The sequence below is a fragment of the Dicentrarchus labrax genome, unplaced genomic scaffold, assembly GCF_905237075.1.
Source record: "Dicentrarchus labrax unplaced genomic scaffold, dlabrax2021, whole genome shotgun sequence".
Taxonomy (NCBI): Eukaryota; Metazoa; Chordata; class Actinopteri; family Moronidae; genus Dicentrarchus; species Dicentrarchus labrax.
Window position 1 is genome coordinate 16223431 of NW_026136704.1, and position 16268 is coordinate 16239698.

Below are 16268 nucleotides of genomic sequence, written 5' to 3' on the forward strand. Positions count from 1 at the left end.
TGTCTTACTGTTAAGTGAGTTATAAAATTAAAGTCCAGTACTCATAAAGGGTCATTTGAATGTGGTGCCGGTAAAGTTTATGATTTGGGTGGTGCCATGATTCATTTTATGTAATCCAGCATTTAATATCACAAAATATTTCAACAGGTTATGGTTTCATACAGCTGTTTAGAGTACTTGTACATGAAGGACATTTATTTTAAACTCACCAAAAATGACACTCAGCATACTTTGCACAACACATTTAATGAATTTGCTCGTGTGTTTTTGTTTTTTTTTAAATTTAGCATTTATTTTTAAATGAACAAGCTATATTTTGACAACTGTCTCCTGATATTTCTGCTTTCAGTAAAAAGCTGACAGAAGAAAATGATGGGGTGGTGACAAAGGGCAAAGATCCCCAGTAGTCACCACAGGGGAATGTAACTTTTTAGCGAACAATTTACAGTTATCTTATCACAATTCTCTTGAAAAACAGTTTAAACAGGGGTTATACTAAAATCAATTTATCCCTTGTCACTCCTAAAACGTGTATCTGTGCCGTAGTGTGTGATATCCCAGTCTGCATGATGTCTACTTGATTCCAAGGTACACCAGCTCAGCCATCCCGTCCCTGATGCCTTTGCTGTACTCCAGTGTGGCCCGGTGGACCTTCCACTCATACAGGCCGCTCTTGCGAATGTGTCTGAGGAACTTTGGAGCCCCTGGGAACAGCACATTGTCTGCCACGATCATTGACCCTTTTCCCAGCAGACCAGAGCCCTCCAGCATCTGTTATACATAGAGAGGCAGTGTCATGTAACTGAGGGAGTGGACCATTGACAGTACATATATATATATATATATAGACACACACAAGTAGTTTCCATACACAAATTATTCATATTTACTTCCAACCGGCCATCTGACAGAGAGGACAATAAACTATCAAACATTTTAATTCACATGTAATTATCCTTTTTTAATGATTCATTATAGTCACCTGCAGATCAGGGGCGTAGCATTTCTTCCAGTGGTCCATGAAGACAAAATCCAGCCTTTCCAAACCATAGTCCGACCTTAGCCGAGGGATCACCTCATCAGATGGATTCACAATGAGCTCCACCTGGAGAACACAGCATGGATATCTCAAAGGTTTAATACTGTTCATATTCAATACATGAAATACAAATGTCACATATTTATGTACAAACAAATAATGCTGATGGCCTGTATGTAGGTAATTTGGGGCTTTTATCCAAAGGCACTGAGTGGGTACATGTCTCTGCTCTCTCACCGTGTCATCATCAAACCCTGCCAGGCGGATGATTTTCTCAGCAATGGCAGCATTCCTCTGGTCCATCTCAATGCTGTAGAGCCTGGCACCCAGGGGCAGAGCCCGGGCGATGCGCACAGTGCTGTATCCGCAGTGGGCACCCAGCTCCAGAACTGTGAGAGGGCTCTGCTCCATCAGCAGCCGGTCCAGGATCTTCCCTACACACAGAGGAACCACACATGTAAAAACCAAGCTCATAACCAGATCAACTGTTGTTTAAGGGTCTCCTCACCTTTTTTAGGCCCAATATTGCTGATGAACTCCACCTTGCTGCACCAGATATCGAAGGCTTCCAGGATGCTGTCAGGGTCTCCGGGGATGGCATGAGTGAGAACATACTGGTAGGCGCGCTCCTCTCGGCTCAGACCAGTAACACAGTCCTTCCATGACCTGACCAGGACCGCCCGATAGAACAGCACAAAGTAGAAGCGGTACCTGATAATCAATGTCAGCAGGAGGGGAAGGAATGCCAGAGCAATAGCAGGAGACACCATCCTGGCTCATTTAGAGAAAAACAACACAAACACAAACACACACACACACACAAGTAGATATTAGTCACTTATTTTAGTAGAACTTACAAGATATATTCATCTCTCTCCCTACTCTTTTCTTACATTTACGGACTTGACAATGGCATACTGTACTTAATCTAATTGTGCTGTGGTGTACGAAAGCAACTGAAAGCAATTGTTGGAAACTGGGATTTTGTCATTATGTACTTGTACTCTTTCTTGAAAGGGGGTGACAGATGGGGAACATGGTCCCTCCATTTTGTCATGTGTATCAATAAAAGTGGGATGTTGTTATACTCATCATCACACTCCCATTCTGCCTTCAGCTTTTGAGATGTTCAGGTGTAGTAAGATCCTTAAGTATTTAGTCCCCAACCCTGCTCTAACCTTTCATCAAGACCTTTCAGCCAACCGCTCCTGATACTCGAGTCAGTTACGGTTTGTAATTATCATAGGCACAAAGTACCATTCTGTATTAAAAGTGCAACAAAGTTTGTATTGAAGGTGTCCACTGCAATAAGATCATTTATGATTTCAGCAAAACATCCTTGTGAGCAAATTAATTGAACTCTCTCAAGGCTCTGTAACTATGGTGCTTCTATAATGTTACATGTTAAAGGATAAATGCCATGAATTAATTATGGCAAAGCTAAAGAAAGATCACTGACAAAAGAAGAAAAAGTATACATCAAGGTAAGATACATTTGGGAATACTAAAAGACACTAAAACAATAGTGACCATTTTATTAATGAAATACCTGAAATGACAAAATTCCACATAGATTAAACACATTTTAAATATGTTTTGAATTAAGCTAGATGAGCTCTACACATTTCATGCTTTAGTCCTGTGGTAGATATGAGAGAAAGTGCTGTCACTATCTAGATGTTTCTCCTGCCTTAGGTAACAGTAGACTCCACAGGCTTTCTCCACCACACACACACACAACAGATGGTATAACAAAATATCTGCATCAAAATGAAGTCTCTCTTACTGTCCCATAAAAAAACAGACATACTCACCTATTTCCTAAAAAGTTTGGTGAAGGCAGAGCAGCAGCAGCAGAAGCAGCACTGGTGACAACGAACATGAAAGTGGCACTACAGCTGAGACCAGTGCAAAAAGACGGAGTGTGTGTGTGTGTTTAAGAGAAGGTAAGAGACCCAGAGCTTTGAATAATTCATGTATCACCTGCATGACAGTATATATCCCGTAATTATTTTCAATTAACAGACACGGACAGTAACAACTCCACACATCAGTTTTTGTCATTAGTAATCGGTCGCACAGATAACCTCTTGTCTAGATATTTACAATAGGACAGATACTGTGACAGAAGCAGAGAGAGTGAGATAGAGAGAGGCAGCGTGAAACGGACATTCGATGTATCAAGTTAACATCAACAGGTGTGTGTCTGTGTGGAATCAAATTTCTTTTCTTTACTGAGTCATGATGGAAAGACACACACAAAAAAGCTAATGCATGGAATATCAACTGATGTAACTCGACACAATTTAAATACAGTATTTAAAAAAACAGATGGAAATGATTTATTGTGCACATCACAGTTCTTTCTTTTCAGTGTGTCTTGAGTGTAGCTTCCTAACAGGTGATTATTGTTGTCCTGTCATCCTGTTTTCACTTATCAAACTACTGTGAAACAGAATGGTAAAAAATAAAAGATATACGTGCAGGTCTATTATATTTATGTATGTTTGCTCAATGAGTATAAAAGTATTATGATGTTGATATAATATAGATAGTATAATAAAAAGATTTTATCATTACAGAAATAACAACAATTACACTGCTTTAGCCCAAATATGTGTCAATAAAATAAACGTGCTGAGATCAGCTGAAAACCCTGCAATCATTACCAAAACTACACTTTGATCCTATATGCACAAATATTGCACCAGTTGGAATTATATCAACATTTGCATGCCATGTGTAGTACTAACTTTTTTGTAACAATGCCTTACCATCACTGCCTGTGTGAGATTTACAATAAGACACACAAAGTTTTGTCATTAATGAACTAATAATGAATTCACTGTTGTCCGTTTGGTCAAATAATACTTACAAGAGGGGACACAAACATGATGAGTAAAGTAATCCTGATGTAAAGATCGTAAGAACTCGATGCACTGCTTTACTTGACGGGTCACTTAGAAAGGGAGACTTGACTGGTTATTGATTATTGCTCTTCAGGAACAATTCATCAAGGAAGTGACCAGTATGCAGATATACACATATCTACTAAACCTTAAACACTTGTCCCTTTACATAGTATCTAACAATCTGTACTCTTGTGATTTATTAAGCGTTATTTGGGAACTATTTATTAGCTGAAAAAAAAATCTGTTTTACACTCATTTTTTTGGTAACTGCTCTGGATTTTATGTACATGACTGTAAAGTGTTGCATGTGAACAGAAACTTCCATGGGACAGTACAGCAGTGGTTGATAGCTCCCTGTCTACAGCTCTGGACAGGACTGTTTAAGGAGAGCTCTGATGAACTTCTTCAGCTCTTTGTCCCTTCTGGTCCACCTCACCAGTCGAGTCAGCACCAGTCTTCCCTCTTCGGCCTGAGCCAGGGCCAGGTACCATTCACCCTGGGCCCTGTTTCCTTCCTTTCCTCCTTCTTTTGCTTGTCCCTTTTCCATTTGTACCTCCTCTATTCCCCTCTCTGCATTTGTCTCTGCGTAGTCTAAGCCAGGACAGGTACAGGTGCCTCCTTCTTGCAGCCACAAAGCGCTGTGGGCCATTGCGCCTCCAATGCCTTCGGCCCTCTCCGCGCCTCCCCCTGCCCACCTCAGAATACGGCTGCGGGCCGTAGGCACCAGCTGACGGTCCCCTCCCACTGTCGACACACTGCCCAGACGCATCTTAAATGCTGCGACAAAGAGAAAACTCTGTAACAGGAGCCATTTCAGATATTTTGTCAAACAACCTCTCTATCTCCATGATTATATAATCTGTTCTGTGGCCTGTTTTATATTGGAGTATTTATACAGAGATTTATGCTGTTCTGCTTATTTCTCAAAAGGAAAAGGGATCTATTTTGTAACCTACATTATCTAAATCACTTTGTTCTCACCGTATGAGCTGTGGCAGAAGTTTTCCTGGATGTCAGTCTCTCCTTCAGCAGCCAGACTACAGACATCACAGACAACACTCCCAGGGGGATGGAAGAGAAAAGGGATTAGATGAGTGTCTGCAATGGGGAAGTAGAAAAAAACATCATAAACATTGGGGGGCCTGATAAAGGCCTCCAAAACAACTTTAAGATAATATTTGACAACATAAAACTTTAAATGTAATAAAACGATATAATTTTCAAAAGCTATACATCGCAATATCTTAGGTCACTGGTTCTCATACTCTGGTACACATACCACTGGTAGCACACAAACTCTCTTACACTACTCTATTTTAATGTTGGTCATAATGGTGGTAGCCTACTTGGAGAGCCTAAACATTTCAGCGGTGGTAAGTGGTGTGACAAAGGTTGAGAAACACTGTATAGGATTTGTATGACAGCCTGACTTAATTATTCACTGTTGATAGACAGTATAGATCAGTGACATTGAGAACTTGTCTGATAGACCTTTTAGTTTTTTTTAACAGAAACTGATAACATAAAGCGGTGGCTCTCAACCTGGGGGTCACTAAAGCTTCATGGGGGTCGCAAGGCCTTCTTTATTTTAAGGTGTGTAGGAATAATCTTAAAAAAGATACACAGTAGGCCTTTATCACAGCATTTCATTTGCTTCAATGAAGAAAAGTAAATGTAAATTGTCTAATAGAACAAACTGTCAAGGACAAGAACGTTGAATTTGTCAAAAAATAAGTCTATTAAGTGTGTGTGATTGTTAAAAATTATTAAAAATATACATAATATAGAGAGAGAATTGTATAAAAAGTTCCCTAAACAGGAAATAATTTGCTCAAAATTCATCCACAAACTATTACACAAACTTTACTGAGTTTACTATTTGACTTCATTGTACAGTTTTTGCTATAATATGAAATATCCATAAAATATGTCACTTAGTTACTAAATGATAAAGGGGTCCCTTAAGGAAAAAGGTTGGGAACTTCTAGCATAAACGATCCCTTAAATTTGGTCATTAAAGAAAATTTGGTGACCTACATAATGGAGAAGCTTTCCAAATTAACTTAAACATGTCTGCTACATACTGACATTTTTATTAGTTATTGGTAGAAATAAGTGCTACTGATATGTTTGTGATCAGCAAGTTGGCCAATGATATCAGCACTTTGATATCAGTCAGACTGTAATTCTTTAATAAAGCTATGGTATAAAACAGACTATATAGAAAATGTTCCTGACTACGCAAGCGTATCGCAGTCATTCAAACTACTCGGCTCTGTGTTTCTGAATTAACGACTTACTATGTCATAATTATGAGATAATGCCTGACCTCCTCCGCCGTCCGCACCTCGTGCTCTCCGGTTGCCGGGATACAGAGCTCGGTCCCGCGCGGGAACCGGGTGCAGTTGAACATCTCTGGTTGGGGTAACCCCAACGTGCTCATCACGGGCCCGGCCTCGTACCGGCTCCTGCAGGGACTGACCGGCCCGCTGAGCTCCGGCAGACACACCGGAGCCAACAACAGCGAGCACAGCCGAGGAGCTGAACCCGGGCGACGGCGGCCCGAGCTGGGCAGCAGACACGGTGTCAGAGGCATGAGAAACTCCAAACAGCAAAACAAAGCAGAGCACAGAGACAAACATTGTTGTTTTTGTTTCAGCGAGGACAGAAGGGAGTCTACAACGCTGCTGCTGCACCTCCTCTGCCTGGACTTGACCGGCCTGAAGGTGTAAACGAAGAGGTGTGGAGGGAAAGGGGGGTTAATGAGAGGGGCAGGCGCCTCCCAGTCATCATCCCACCCCGTCAGACACAGTGTTTCTTCAGGTTGGCATTCATGCTATAAACTGCAAGACACAGAGCAGAGAAAGTGAACTATTGAGGTGAAGAACATCGTTATTTTACTTTGTGTGAGGCCAGACTTAAACACATATTCAGTACATACAATTCATGTTTTCATGAGTCATTATAATCTTTCTACATACTCTCAAATACTCACTCTGCATGAACATTGGTGCTTAAAGTTGTTTGTAAAATCAAGGAAATATACAAACTGATATATAAACTTTTAGGATTTCATAAGACTCAAGGATTTAAACACATGTTTTTGTTTTTGTTTTAACTTTTGGTGAATTAGACCAGACTAAGAGCACAAAGCATCTCTGTCCCCAGAGTAGTTATTCACTCTAATCTGAATCCACTTCTGTGCACATGTCTACATTTGAAGTTGTAATTTACGTTTTACGAGTCACACATTCTGCAGAGAGTATAAGTATGCTTTGTTAAAGCCTTTTCCCTTTTCCTCTTTTTAGTAGGCTATATTTAAGTTGTATAAATATAAACTAATTCAGCAAAAAAATCACTAATAACTTCAATCAGCAGTTTTTTAAGTTTTGAAAAGGGGAGAAATATGTATATAATATTTTGTACAGTTGTCTGTAAAGATTCATTGTTTTTGAAAAAAATTGATACAGAAATTTTGATGTAATTACTAATTATTAATTGTAAAAGCAGTGAGAACGGGATGTTGTGTAATGCGGTGTATGAAGAACTTATTAACTGTCTGTATTGTGAAATGAGGTCCTGGAAAATAAAATGTAACTGCAGTGTGTCAGAGGAGTAGTGTGTGTGGTTCTCTGGCACAATCAGCCAGAGGGTGTTGAAGACCCTTTCATCTTTTTCCAGGTAGAAACATGCCTCATCCTGTTCCTTTCTCCGGCTGCTGTCTATTTGATTTTACTCAGTAGTCGCCTATTATGAATTAAGACAGCTGAAAACATTAGCTAATATTTTCACTAACCCTAACCCTTCTTTTAGAGAAAAAGAGAGACACAACCACTGCTTTGGCAGCTGGAATTAGCACTTCATTAAACAACATGTCACATGAATTTTCTGAGTAAGTAATGCATTTTATATTTATTTCAGGATAATATAAATAGTTTAACAACAACTATACTGAGTATGACCGATATCAAAACACTTGCACACACAATGCATCAGTATTCGCTCTACAAGCATGGCTGAACTGACCTCTTGGAGGGTCTTGGGGCAGAAATTTGCTGTTGGACCCCTATTACCCACCCACCTACTGCCCTGTGTAAACTGTGTATGTATGTACCGTGTCATGTCCAAGTTCCCATAGCGTACAGTGCACACAAAGTTAATTTGTGGTAGTTGTAAACACTTAGACTTGCAGTTTACATTGTGCTGGTGCAGAGCACATATTTCCTTCTTTAATACCCCAAAACCATTAATTTGTATTTTAGCCTCATCCACAAGGGACGATTTAATTATTTCAACGTAATCTAAGTATGTAGTTTTGCTTTAGTATTGGCTGCTCGTGCTTTATTAACGTGTCTTTGTTTTTCTTTCACAAAAACTCACGTTTGAAAACTCCTCCGTCACGTGACGAAGGCCACGGCGGCTTCTCAAACACCGGAAGTGGTCGCCGTGTTGTCGCACCAGAGCTGCTGTCATGTGATAGCTCGTCCGAGGAGCTGCTGTTGACAGTAGCTTCCCACCTTTAGATGAAGCTCAAGTAAAAACCACGAAGGAGAGAAGTTGTATGTGCGCTGTAGACGATAAACACGGCTCATTTGTGTCGGAGCAGAGGGACGTCGGGGTTGTGTAGTGTCGCCCCTCGGTCGTTGTCATGGGTTGTTGTTATAGCAGCGAGAACGAGACCACAGAGCAGGTTGGTTAGCTGCTAGCCAGCTGAAACTGTCCCGATACATGTCATGTTTTTATTTAGTTAGAAAGAAACAACTTACGTGGTGTTGATTTATGTATCTAGGGGGAGGGGGGAGGGGGAGGGGGAGGTTTATACGTAAGATGTTGTTGAGTAATGTGTGCCGACGCTACCAGGTGAAAATGGAGTAGGTTTACATTTAAAGCGACTCTCAGGAAAGCAGCTTTAGCTTGCTAGCTTTAAGCCTTCGGGAAAGGCCTGGCCCACACTGTGAAGTTAGCTCTTAAGATGAGAAATGATCGTAGATGATTAGAGAGGTGCAGATTTGATGCCAAAGAAACCCGGTTTGAAGAAAAGAAAAAAAAAAAAAAGATTAAGGGTCATTTATGGTTTCGTTACTGTCTTTTCCTGCAAGTAAATAGTTTTAAAGCAACACGTAAAGAACTGGATTCCCTTTAAATAACTAAATACTTAATTATGACAAAAGCAGGATCACCATCAACCGGAGTGATTGATATTCTGGAGACCATATTCTTGTTGTATTGTGTGTCTTATGACCCTCATGATCCTTATCTATTTTTAGTTTACGGAAACAAGACAGTTTTTCCTTCCTGCAGAGTCATATATAGTTAATCTGATCCAGCACAGCACATAGCTAACATCTCTGTCTGTGTTATACCCGAATAATGTGTATTAGTCTGAATAACCTCAGTCTGATTAGTCCAGTTGGTTCAAATCGGTGTAAACTTAATTAGTGTTAGTCATTCAGTTAGAAGTGCAGTTTTACTGGTAACAATAAAGTAGTTTAGGATCAGAGAAACATGTGTGTTACCATAAGTGTTGTGTTATTGAAAACATGTATTGCTATGGCTGTTGATACCTCAAGCCTTTGTCACCACATATAATAGTTATATTATTACATTACTCTTTATTTTTTGTATCCAATGGAGAAAGAAGAAGAAGAAGAGAAAGAAACCTATTTAATGAGTCAAACTGTACTCCATTATTTCTATTATCATGTTTTCATCATGTCTTTCTGAATTAAGAAATACGTAGGAAAGGCACATTACAACTGTAACACAGTTAAACTGTCATTAGCTGAGCGCTTCATTATCATTTATATTCTGAACGACCTGTTCTAGGACTCTGATGAAAGTAAGCCGCTGATCACCCACCCAAACCCTGTCAGCAAACCCCCTAATGGGACTGACTGGATCACTACCAGTGTCCCCTCAGCAAGGACAGATGAACAGGCCCTCCTTACATCCATCCTCACCAAGACAGCACAGTAAGACACTCTTCCATGCAACCATAGACGAGCCAAATTCAGCCTGTGTTTTTGAGCAGTAATTCATGTGTTGTCCTTTTAATAAACTTGCCTTTATTTCCTCTCTGTCAGGAACATCATTGATGTCTCAGCAGCTGACTCTGTCATGATGGAGCAGCATGAATACATGGACAAAGCTCGGCAATACAGGTATGTGTGCGAGCAGTTGTGTAATGTTGTTGTCCAGCGTTGTTGCTCTTCTGCAGGATTCTGTTTGGTTTTCTGTGTATGGTTGTGGGGATGCTGGGGGTCTTTTGTTTGGATTTGAGTTGTCTTCTAAAATGAGACCAATCAGTCTGTATTAAACGTATCTGAAGATGGTTATCATTAAGCAGCTGAATCATACATGTGGGTCGCCTTTAAACTGTAAAGATAACGTGGGTATTTAAGTTGTTAGAGCCATATAATGATAACATTCTTAGTTACAGTGTTTATTTACAGTTTACAGCTTATGGGAAAGAGATGTTCAGATGACTTAAAGCTAGGGTGTAATGTTGGAGAAACTAGCCAGAGACAGCTAGATTTTGAAACTGACAGCCAAAGATACTGGATTTCTTTCTTCCTCTTTATTATTATTTTTTAGAGCATTTGATTTATTAATTGCTGATGGAAAGATAGTTTCAAGCAATATAACAAAACATGCTTCTGAAATACATTACCTACCCTAGCTTAAATATTATTAAAACTGTCAGCTAGCTGTATGTCCAACAGTGGCTGGCTGGTTGGGACATCTGTGGTTGGTGCTGGTTTAAATGTAGTGAAACACATTTCCACACAAACCAAACGACTCAAGCAGCTGATGGGGTGGGAGGGAAGTGATTCAACAAAAAAATTGCAACAGCTGTAGACCTATTCCTTCAAACTTTATCCCCGATACAGTGACACCTAGTGGCTATATTTCTACCAAACATGCAGCTATTTTTAGGCTAAAACACACAAGAGACAAGGTGATGTGTTGTTGACAAACTGTTTTAAACTGCAGCTAAGGTAATGACAGAGCAACAGCCCCAGTAAGCTTGTGCCTTTTTTTTTGTTTCAGTACAAAGCTGGCTGTATTGAGCAACAGTCTGCCCCAGAAGAAAGCCCTCGCTCTCCCCTCCCTCACCAGCCAGCCCCACCAAGTGCTTGCGAGTGACCTGGTGCCATACTCAGATGTTCAGCAGGTAATCATTCACTGACACACAGATATGTTGCCATGTTTATTTTTTTCCTTTGTTGGCTACATTTGACATGAGAGATACTCTTTTAGAAGAAGTATGTGTAGCTGCGTGGTACTTCAGTGCGAGGGGGTGTGACTAAATCTGTGGCTAAAAATAGATCTTGGAGATATCTAATGCTTTTCTCTTGATGCTGCTTTTAACTTGTCTTATTTCACTCAGTGAAATTGTGAATTTTAACTTAACATTAACTGTCTTCCTCTTTCTTTGCAGGTGTCCAAGATAGCAGCTTACGCTTACAGTGCAATCTCTCAAATCAAAGTGGATGCTAAAGAAGAACTGGTGGTCCAGTTTGCCATTCCCTGATTCTGCAACTCTGGCCTGCATATTGTTCCTCCCATCCCGCTCTCTCTGTGTCACTTCTGCATCCTCACCCTCCAGCCCACCCTTTATTAAAGCATATTGGTCCTTGTGCTTCTTAGCTATGCCTCTAACTGCTACAAAGACAGTGATGATGATGTAGGATTGCACCCTATGCCTGTCATTTAGTGCACTTAATTATGGGTCAGGCTACGGAAGGTGGTTTACTGTGGAGGGGCCGTTGGTGTGTGATGTTATATTTATAACAATATGGCCTCCTTTTGTATGTGTGGATCACAGGCTTTGTCAGAACCAGCTGTGGAAAAATCATCGTTCATCCTTCTTGACGATCTCTCTTATTTAACAGTTTTCATGGCCGTCTCAGTAACTTTATTCCCCCCCTAGCCTGTATACTCAGGCACGCAAGGCTAGGTCCACAAGTCAGACTGTTCTCCAGAGGCATAGAAGAATGTACAGTGTATTCACCTGGGACAGGGCTGTAGGATTTATGGCTCAAGACATTGGCTATTTGTGTTTATACATGATACAATCTCCATTGGAACAAGGGAAATGAGGAATCTCTGACAGGAAAGAATGGAAATTATCACAGTACCATAAGTACAAGTGCAGTGATTTATTTATTTTTTTAGTCAGGATGAAAAACTTGCAACATAGCTTAAAGTGTGCACTTCATATGTCTTTAACTCTGTACTGTCATCCTGGGATGACACTACCCATTCCTCAGTCTTTCTCCTTGCACAGTAAAAAGTACGTAGAAATTGGAGCCATAAAAAGAGAATGTTTTCCCTTAATGTTAAGATTCGTTATAATTTGGAAGGTTGTAATACTATAGTCCTGATGTATGCTGGGGAGATCTGAGCATCAAACATCCCACAGTAATTTGGTGTCACACTGCACCACGATCGGTGTCTCACTGCAACCTAAACATGAACCAATCTCACTAATTCAAATTTAATTAACATTTCACTGTAATGATGTTTTAAAACAGTGAACCGGTTCAGTTGGTTATTTGTTGCCCAGTGTGTAATCTGATGTTCCAGTGGAGGCCAAATTATGAGTGACCTGTCCATGGCTGGTATCCTCTGGTGGGTGAGGACGCAAACACAAAGCAGGGGGGGTCGGTGGGACCTACTAATGTCACGGGACGGGAAAAGATGGCCCTTTCTTGGGACACAACTTCTCCAGTTTACAGACAGTAACGTGTCCTCTGAAGTTTTCTAGCACTAACAAAAGGAGCTGGCAGACTCTTTAAATCAAATCCCAGAACTTCACGTATCTAATAGCAGTGGAAGCATACAGAGATGAAGGGGTGGGGGTGTGTGGAGGGTTCAGGGACAGATGCTGTGTATTCATGCCTTCTTTGTACAGAATTTTCTGATTGAATATAAAAACAGATGATGGATTGTATGAAGTTCCCTCTTTTCGTAGAGAGTTCATTGGTCAGGATTGGCTAAGATCTTGTGGTGATAAAACGTTTTTATGAAACGCAAGAACACTTTTAAGGCTTGCGTTGGCTTTTAAACAAAGCTTTTCGCTACAGACTGTAATATGATTGAGTTGTTCATATTAATCAAAAACTAACCATTGTAGCAGTGTGGGAGAGCGTTAACAATCTATGTACCACCGCAGATAAAATGATCCGAGACCTTTTTGTGATTATTTATTTGTGTTTTTAAATGTATATTAGCTCCTCAGAGAGCATGCGACTGTATGTGTGGGCAGGGAGCACGGTGAGCCGCTCTAGAGTCTCTAAAGGGATGATCTGCAAGGCTGTGATTATTTCAACCACGCAATTAATTTGAGCTTTTTGCAAATGGGTTCTTGGCATTTTTTTTTTCTGTTTTGTTTGTTACTCAGATGTGTTATACTACCTGAAATATGTTTGTAATATCTTAGGCTAGTACCAAAAAGTTTTAAGATTTTCTTTTTTTTTTTTTTTTTTTTTGTTGTTTGTTTTTGGTTTAATTAATTCATTAAAATTTTCAACATAAGCACTCGTGTCTTATTAAATAAATAGTAACATGCATATCTGGGAAGAAGTTGGTTCTTTAATGCGATAGAGACAGTCTAACAATAACCCACAATTTCAAACAACGTACAGTATGTCAATATCTAAGGATCATTCAGTGACGTTTGCTTCACTATTATGTTAACTTCTTTTCCAGACAAATAAATTGTTCATTTCAGCAGATTAAAATAAAACAGAAGCATTAAAACAATGCAGGTTTCAACACAGATACACAGATAAATATACAACATGTATTATATAACATTTTAGAGGTTTTCCTTCAGTGGATGTGGAGTACAGAACATTTGGGTAAAACCATGCTTTCAACCCCCCCCTACAGAGATGAAGCAGCCGTCACCGGATAGTCTCCTTGCTGCTCCTGTTGCAGTTGTTGCTGTGATGCCAAATCTTTGCCATGACTCGCTCCTGGCGTGTCACAGCACTGAAGTCCATCGTCTTTAACCGAGGCAGAGCAGAAATCACATGATTCCTACGTGCACAAAGACACACAGTTAGCGCGTGCACTAAATAGTACATTTTGTATGTGTCTGCACAGAAAATCAAACCTGAATGTTAAAGAGGTGCATAGCTATGGAAACTATGAAAAGTTGACCTTATCTTTATGTTACTGGTGCTACATCTACTAAACATTAAGATACATAATCAAAAACCTGTATTGTTTCATGAGAAATCCGTTCATTGAAACAGACTTTTAACCAACAGTGGCTCTTTCTCTGTGTGTGTGTGCGTGTGACCTGTGTTGCTATGCAGACTGGGATACGTAACATGAGCTTGAGCTGCATTTAAGCACCTGTTACAATGTTATGCATCTACATGCTTGCCAATTATTCATGTCTCAGATGAACACACACACACACACACACACACACACACACACACACACACACACACACACAATGTTGTTGCACTCTTGTAGCATAACCCTCCCTCTACTCTGACTTTGTATTTAGTTCTATACTCAAACTACAAGCAGTTGTGGATTACTGCTGGGTGCTTATTGTCAGTCACTATGTTCATTATTTATAAAGAGTCATATAACAATGTCAGAGCACTCAGTGTCCCACATCCAAACATTTTACAGCTAGGCAGGATGTGTGTGTGATTGGGATAAATGAGTTCCACCTGTAGGCCTTGTTGGTTTCTATGACATTTCCATGCAGAGTGATGGTGTGTAGATGTGGTAGCACTCCCAGCCTGTCCACCTCTGACAGAATGTAAATGCTGTTGCCGTGAAGATACAGCACGCGCAGTTCACGCAGCTCGCACAAAACCTGGAAACAAAAGCACACGCATGAACACTTACTGCAGGTTTACTGTGAGAAAGACATCTAGGCCACAAGCAAACATGCAAACAATGGCAAGAGGAAGGTTACCTGATCTATGTGTGAGATTTCATTAAAGGAGAGATCCAGCCAGGCGAGCTGTGAGGGCTCAGCCAGGAAGTGGCTCACAGGCTTCTGGAGGTCACTAAGGTCAGTAATGTTGTTGTTATTGAGACGCAAGGAGCGGCTTAGGTACTTCATCTCCGAATTTTTCTTTAAAGGTCGCAAACTGCTGCTTGGTTCCTCTATCCATGCGTCTGACACCACAAATAAAATGAATACGGTGAATATTAAGTACCGCCCTGTGGATTGGTTCGATTTTGTGTAACATTTTATTCAAGGTACACACTGTTTCAAAGACATAGATATTAATCAGAAGATGAGGCATTGTGGTCATTAAGTTTCCATCGAATTTACCAAGGAATTCACAACACAGAAATATGAGAAATGATCTTGAGCTGTTTGGTTGCACATTAATTTGGTAGAAGAAATGCTTAAAATTGTATTAGAAAAGAATAATACAGACTAAATACACATTTATAACAAACTATATACATATATGTACTGAAAATGTATTTCTCTTTTTTATTTTAAGTATACTGCAGTACACTGTAATGTGCAGCCACTAAAGAAAATGTGCATTTAGTATCTAATAATAATAGTACAGTGATAATACTGAAAATAAACAATAGTGTAAAGTACAATAAGGAGAGACAGCCTTACAGGAATATGACATTGATTGTGTACTACCTGTCAAACTGCTGATGTGTTTAAAAGATAAATCTACTGGAGCTCCACACATATTCACACCTGTAACAGATCCACTCACCTGTGGGAGGACAGTGACATCATGGTCATTGACCCAGTAAACAGTCATTTAAAACACAAACACAGAAACGTATGAATTTGCTGACATTAGTATTTCCACACACACTTCATAGGTATCCTCTCATGTAACAGTATCGTGGGCATATAAGGCTGCTATAACGTTAAATCATACATTTCTATGGTATCGATCCACACAAGCCATAATTGCCCATTTCGGACCGATTTTTACTTATTGACCCACTTCGATTAGCTGTTAACCTATCAAAAAACCCACTTACCAACAAACTAATGAAGCATACGGGCGTAATAACAACACACCTCCTCACTTAGGTCACTTAGAAACTCCTGTAGCCTTAACATTTACGTTACCTGTCGAAGAGACAACAATCCGTTTCCAAGGAAACGAACAGGTACATCATGGGATTTGTAGTTAGACTATATTGTCTATCAAGATTACGATTAAACTGCGTTTGCCCATATGTTTCTACCATGTTTCTATGAACATTTATTGAGTAAATGTGTCGCCGTAATAAACACAGGCTAACAGTAATTAATTAAACTAACGTTACTGTGTTTATATGTATATGTG

General features: G+C 39.9%; 4 protein-coding genes across 8 annotated transcripts; 1 reads left to right on the forward strand and 3 right to left on the reverse strand.

The window, feature by feature from the left end:
- Positions 1 to 227: 227 nt before the first annotated feature.
- Positions 228 to 2924, reverse strand: tomt (transmembrane O-methyltransferase). Of its 2 annotated transcripts, XM_051396602.1 has the most exons (5): positions 2854 to 2924; positions 1548 to 1810; positions 1277 to 1473; positions 983 to 1105; positions 228 to 771 (listed from the first exon to the last, which is right to left on the reverse strand). In XM_051396602.1, the coding sequence occupies exons 1-5, from the start codon at positions 2919 to 2921 to the stop codon at positions 574 to 576; spliced, it is 849 nt and encodes a 282-aa protein (XP_051252562.1). In that variant the 5' UTR covers positions 2922 to 2924; the 3' UTR covers positions 228 to 573. The 2 variants fall into 2 exon arrangements, with proteins under 2 accessions (XP_051252562.1, XP_051252563.1); XM_051396603.1 differs by lacking the exon at positions 2854 to 2924 and having other exon boundaries at positions 1548 to 2438.
- Positions 2560 to 8467, reverse strand: LOC127361743 (uncharacterized). Its single transcript, XM_051396601.1, has 4 exons — positions 8332 to 8467; positions 6281 to 6794; positions 4933 to 5049; positions 2560 to 4728 (listed from the first exon to the last, which is right to left on the reverse strand). The coding sequence occupies exons 2-4, from the start codon at positions 6591 to 6593 to the stop codon at positions 4310 to 4312; spliced, it is 849 nt and encodes a 282-aa protein (XP_051252561.1). The 5' UTR covers positions 6594 to 6794; positions 8332 to 8467; the 3' UTR covers positions 2560 to 4309.
- lamtor1 (late endosomal/lysosomal adaptor, MAPK and MTOR activator 1) lies at positions 8427 to 13491 on the forward strand. Its single transcript, XM_051396617.1, has 5 exons — positions 8427 to 8641; positions 9778 to 9923; positions 10035 to 10112; positions 11002 to 11125; positions 11393 to 13491. The coding sequence occupies exons 1-5, from the start codon at positions 8600 to 8602 to the stop codon at positions 11483 to 11485; spliced, it is 483 nt and encodes a 160-aa protein (XP_051252577.1). The 5' UTR covers positions 8427 to 8599; the 3' UTR covers positions 11486 to 13491.
- A 37-nt stretch (positions 13492 to 13528) lies between these two features.
- On the reverse strand, positions 13529 to 16260 carry lrrc51 (leucine rich repeat containing 51). Of its 4 annotated transcripts, none has more exons than XM_051396612.1 (5): positions 15998 to 16260; positions 15602 to 15680; positions 14903 to 15108; positions 14652 to 14800; positions 13529 to 13998 (listed from the first exon to the last, which is right to left on the reverse strand). In XM_051396612.1, exons 1-5 carry the CDS (start codon positions 16037 to 16039, stop codon positions 13863 to 13865), a joined length of 612 nt encoding a protein of 203 aa, XP_051252572.1. In that variant the 5' UTR covers positions 16040 to 16260; the 3' UTR covers positions 13529 to 13862. The 4 variants fall into 4 exon arrangements, with proteins under 4 accessions (XP_051252572.1, XP_051252574.1, XP_051252573.1 ...); XM_051396614.1 differs by having other exon boundaries at positions 16049 to 16250; XM_051396613.1 differs by having other exon boundaries at positions 15958 to 16249.
- Positions 16261 to 16268: the final 8 nt, after the last annotated feature.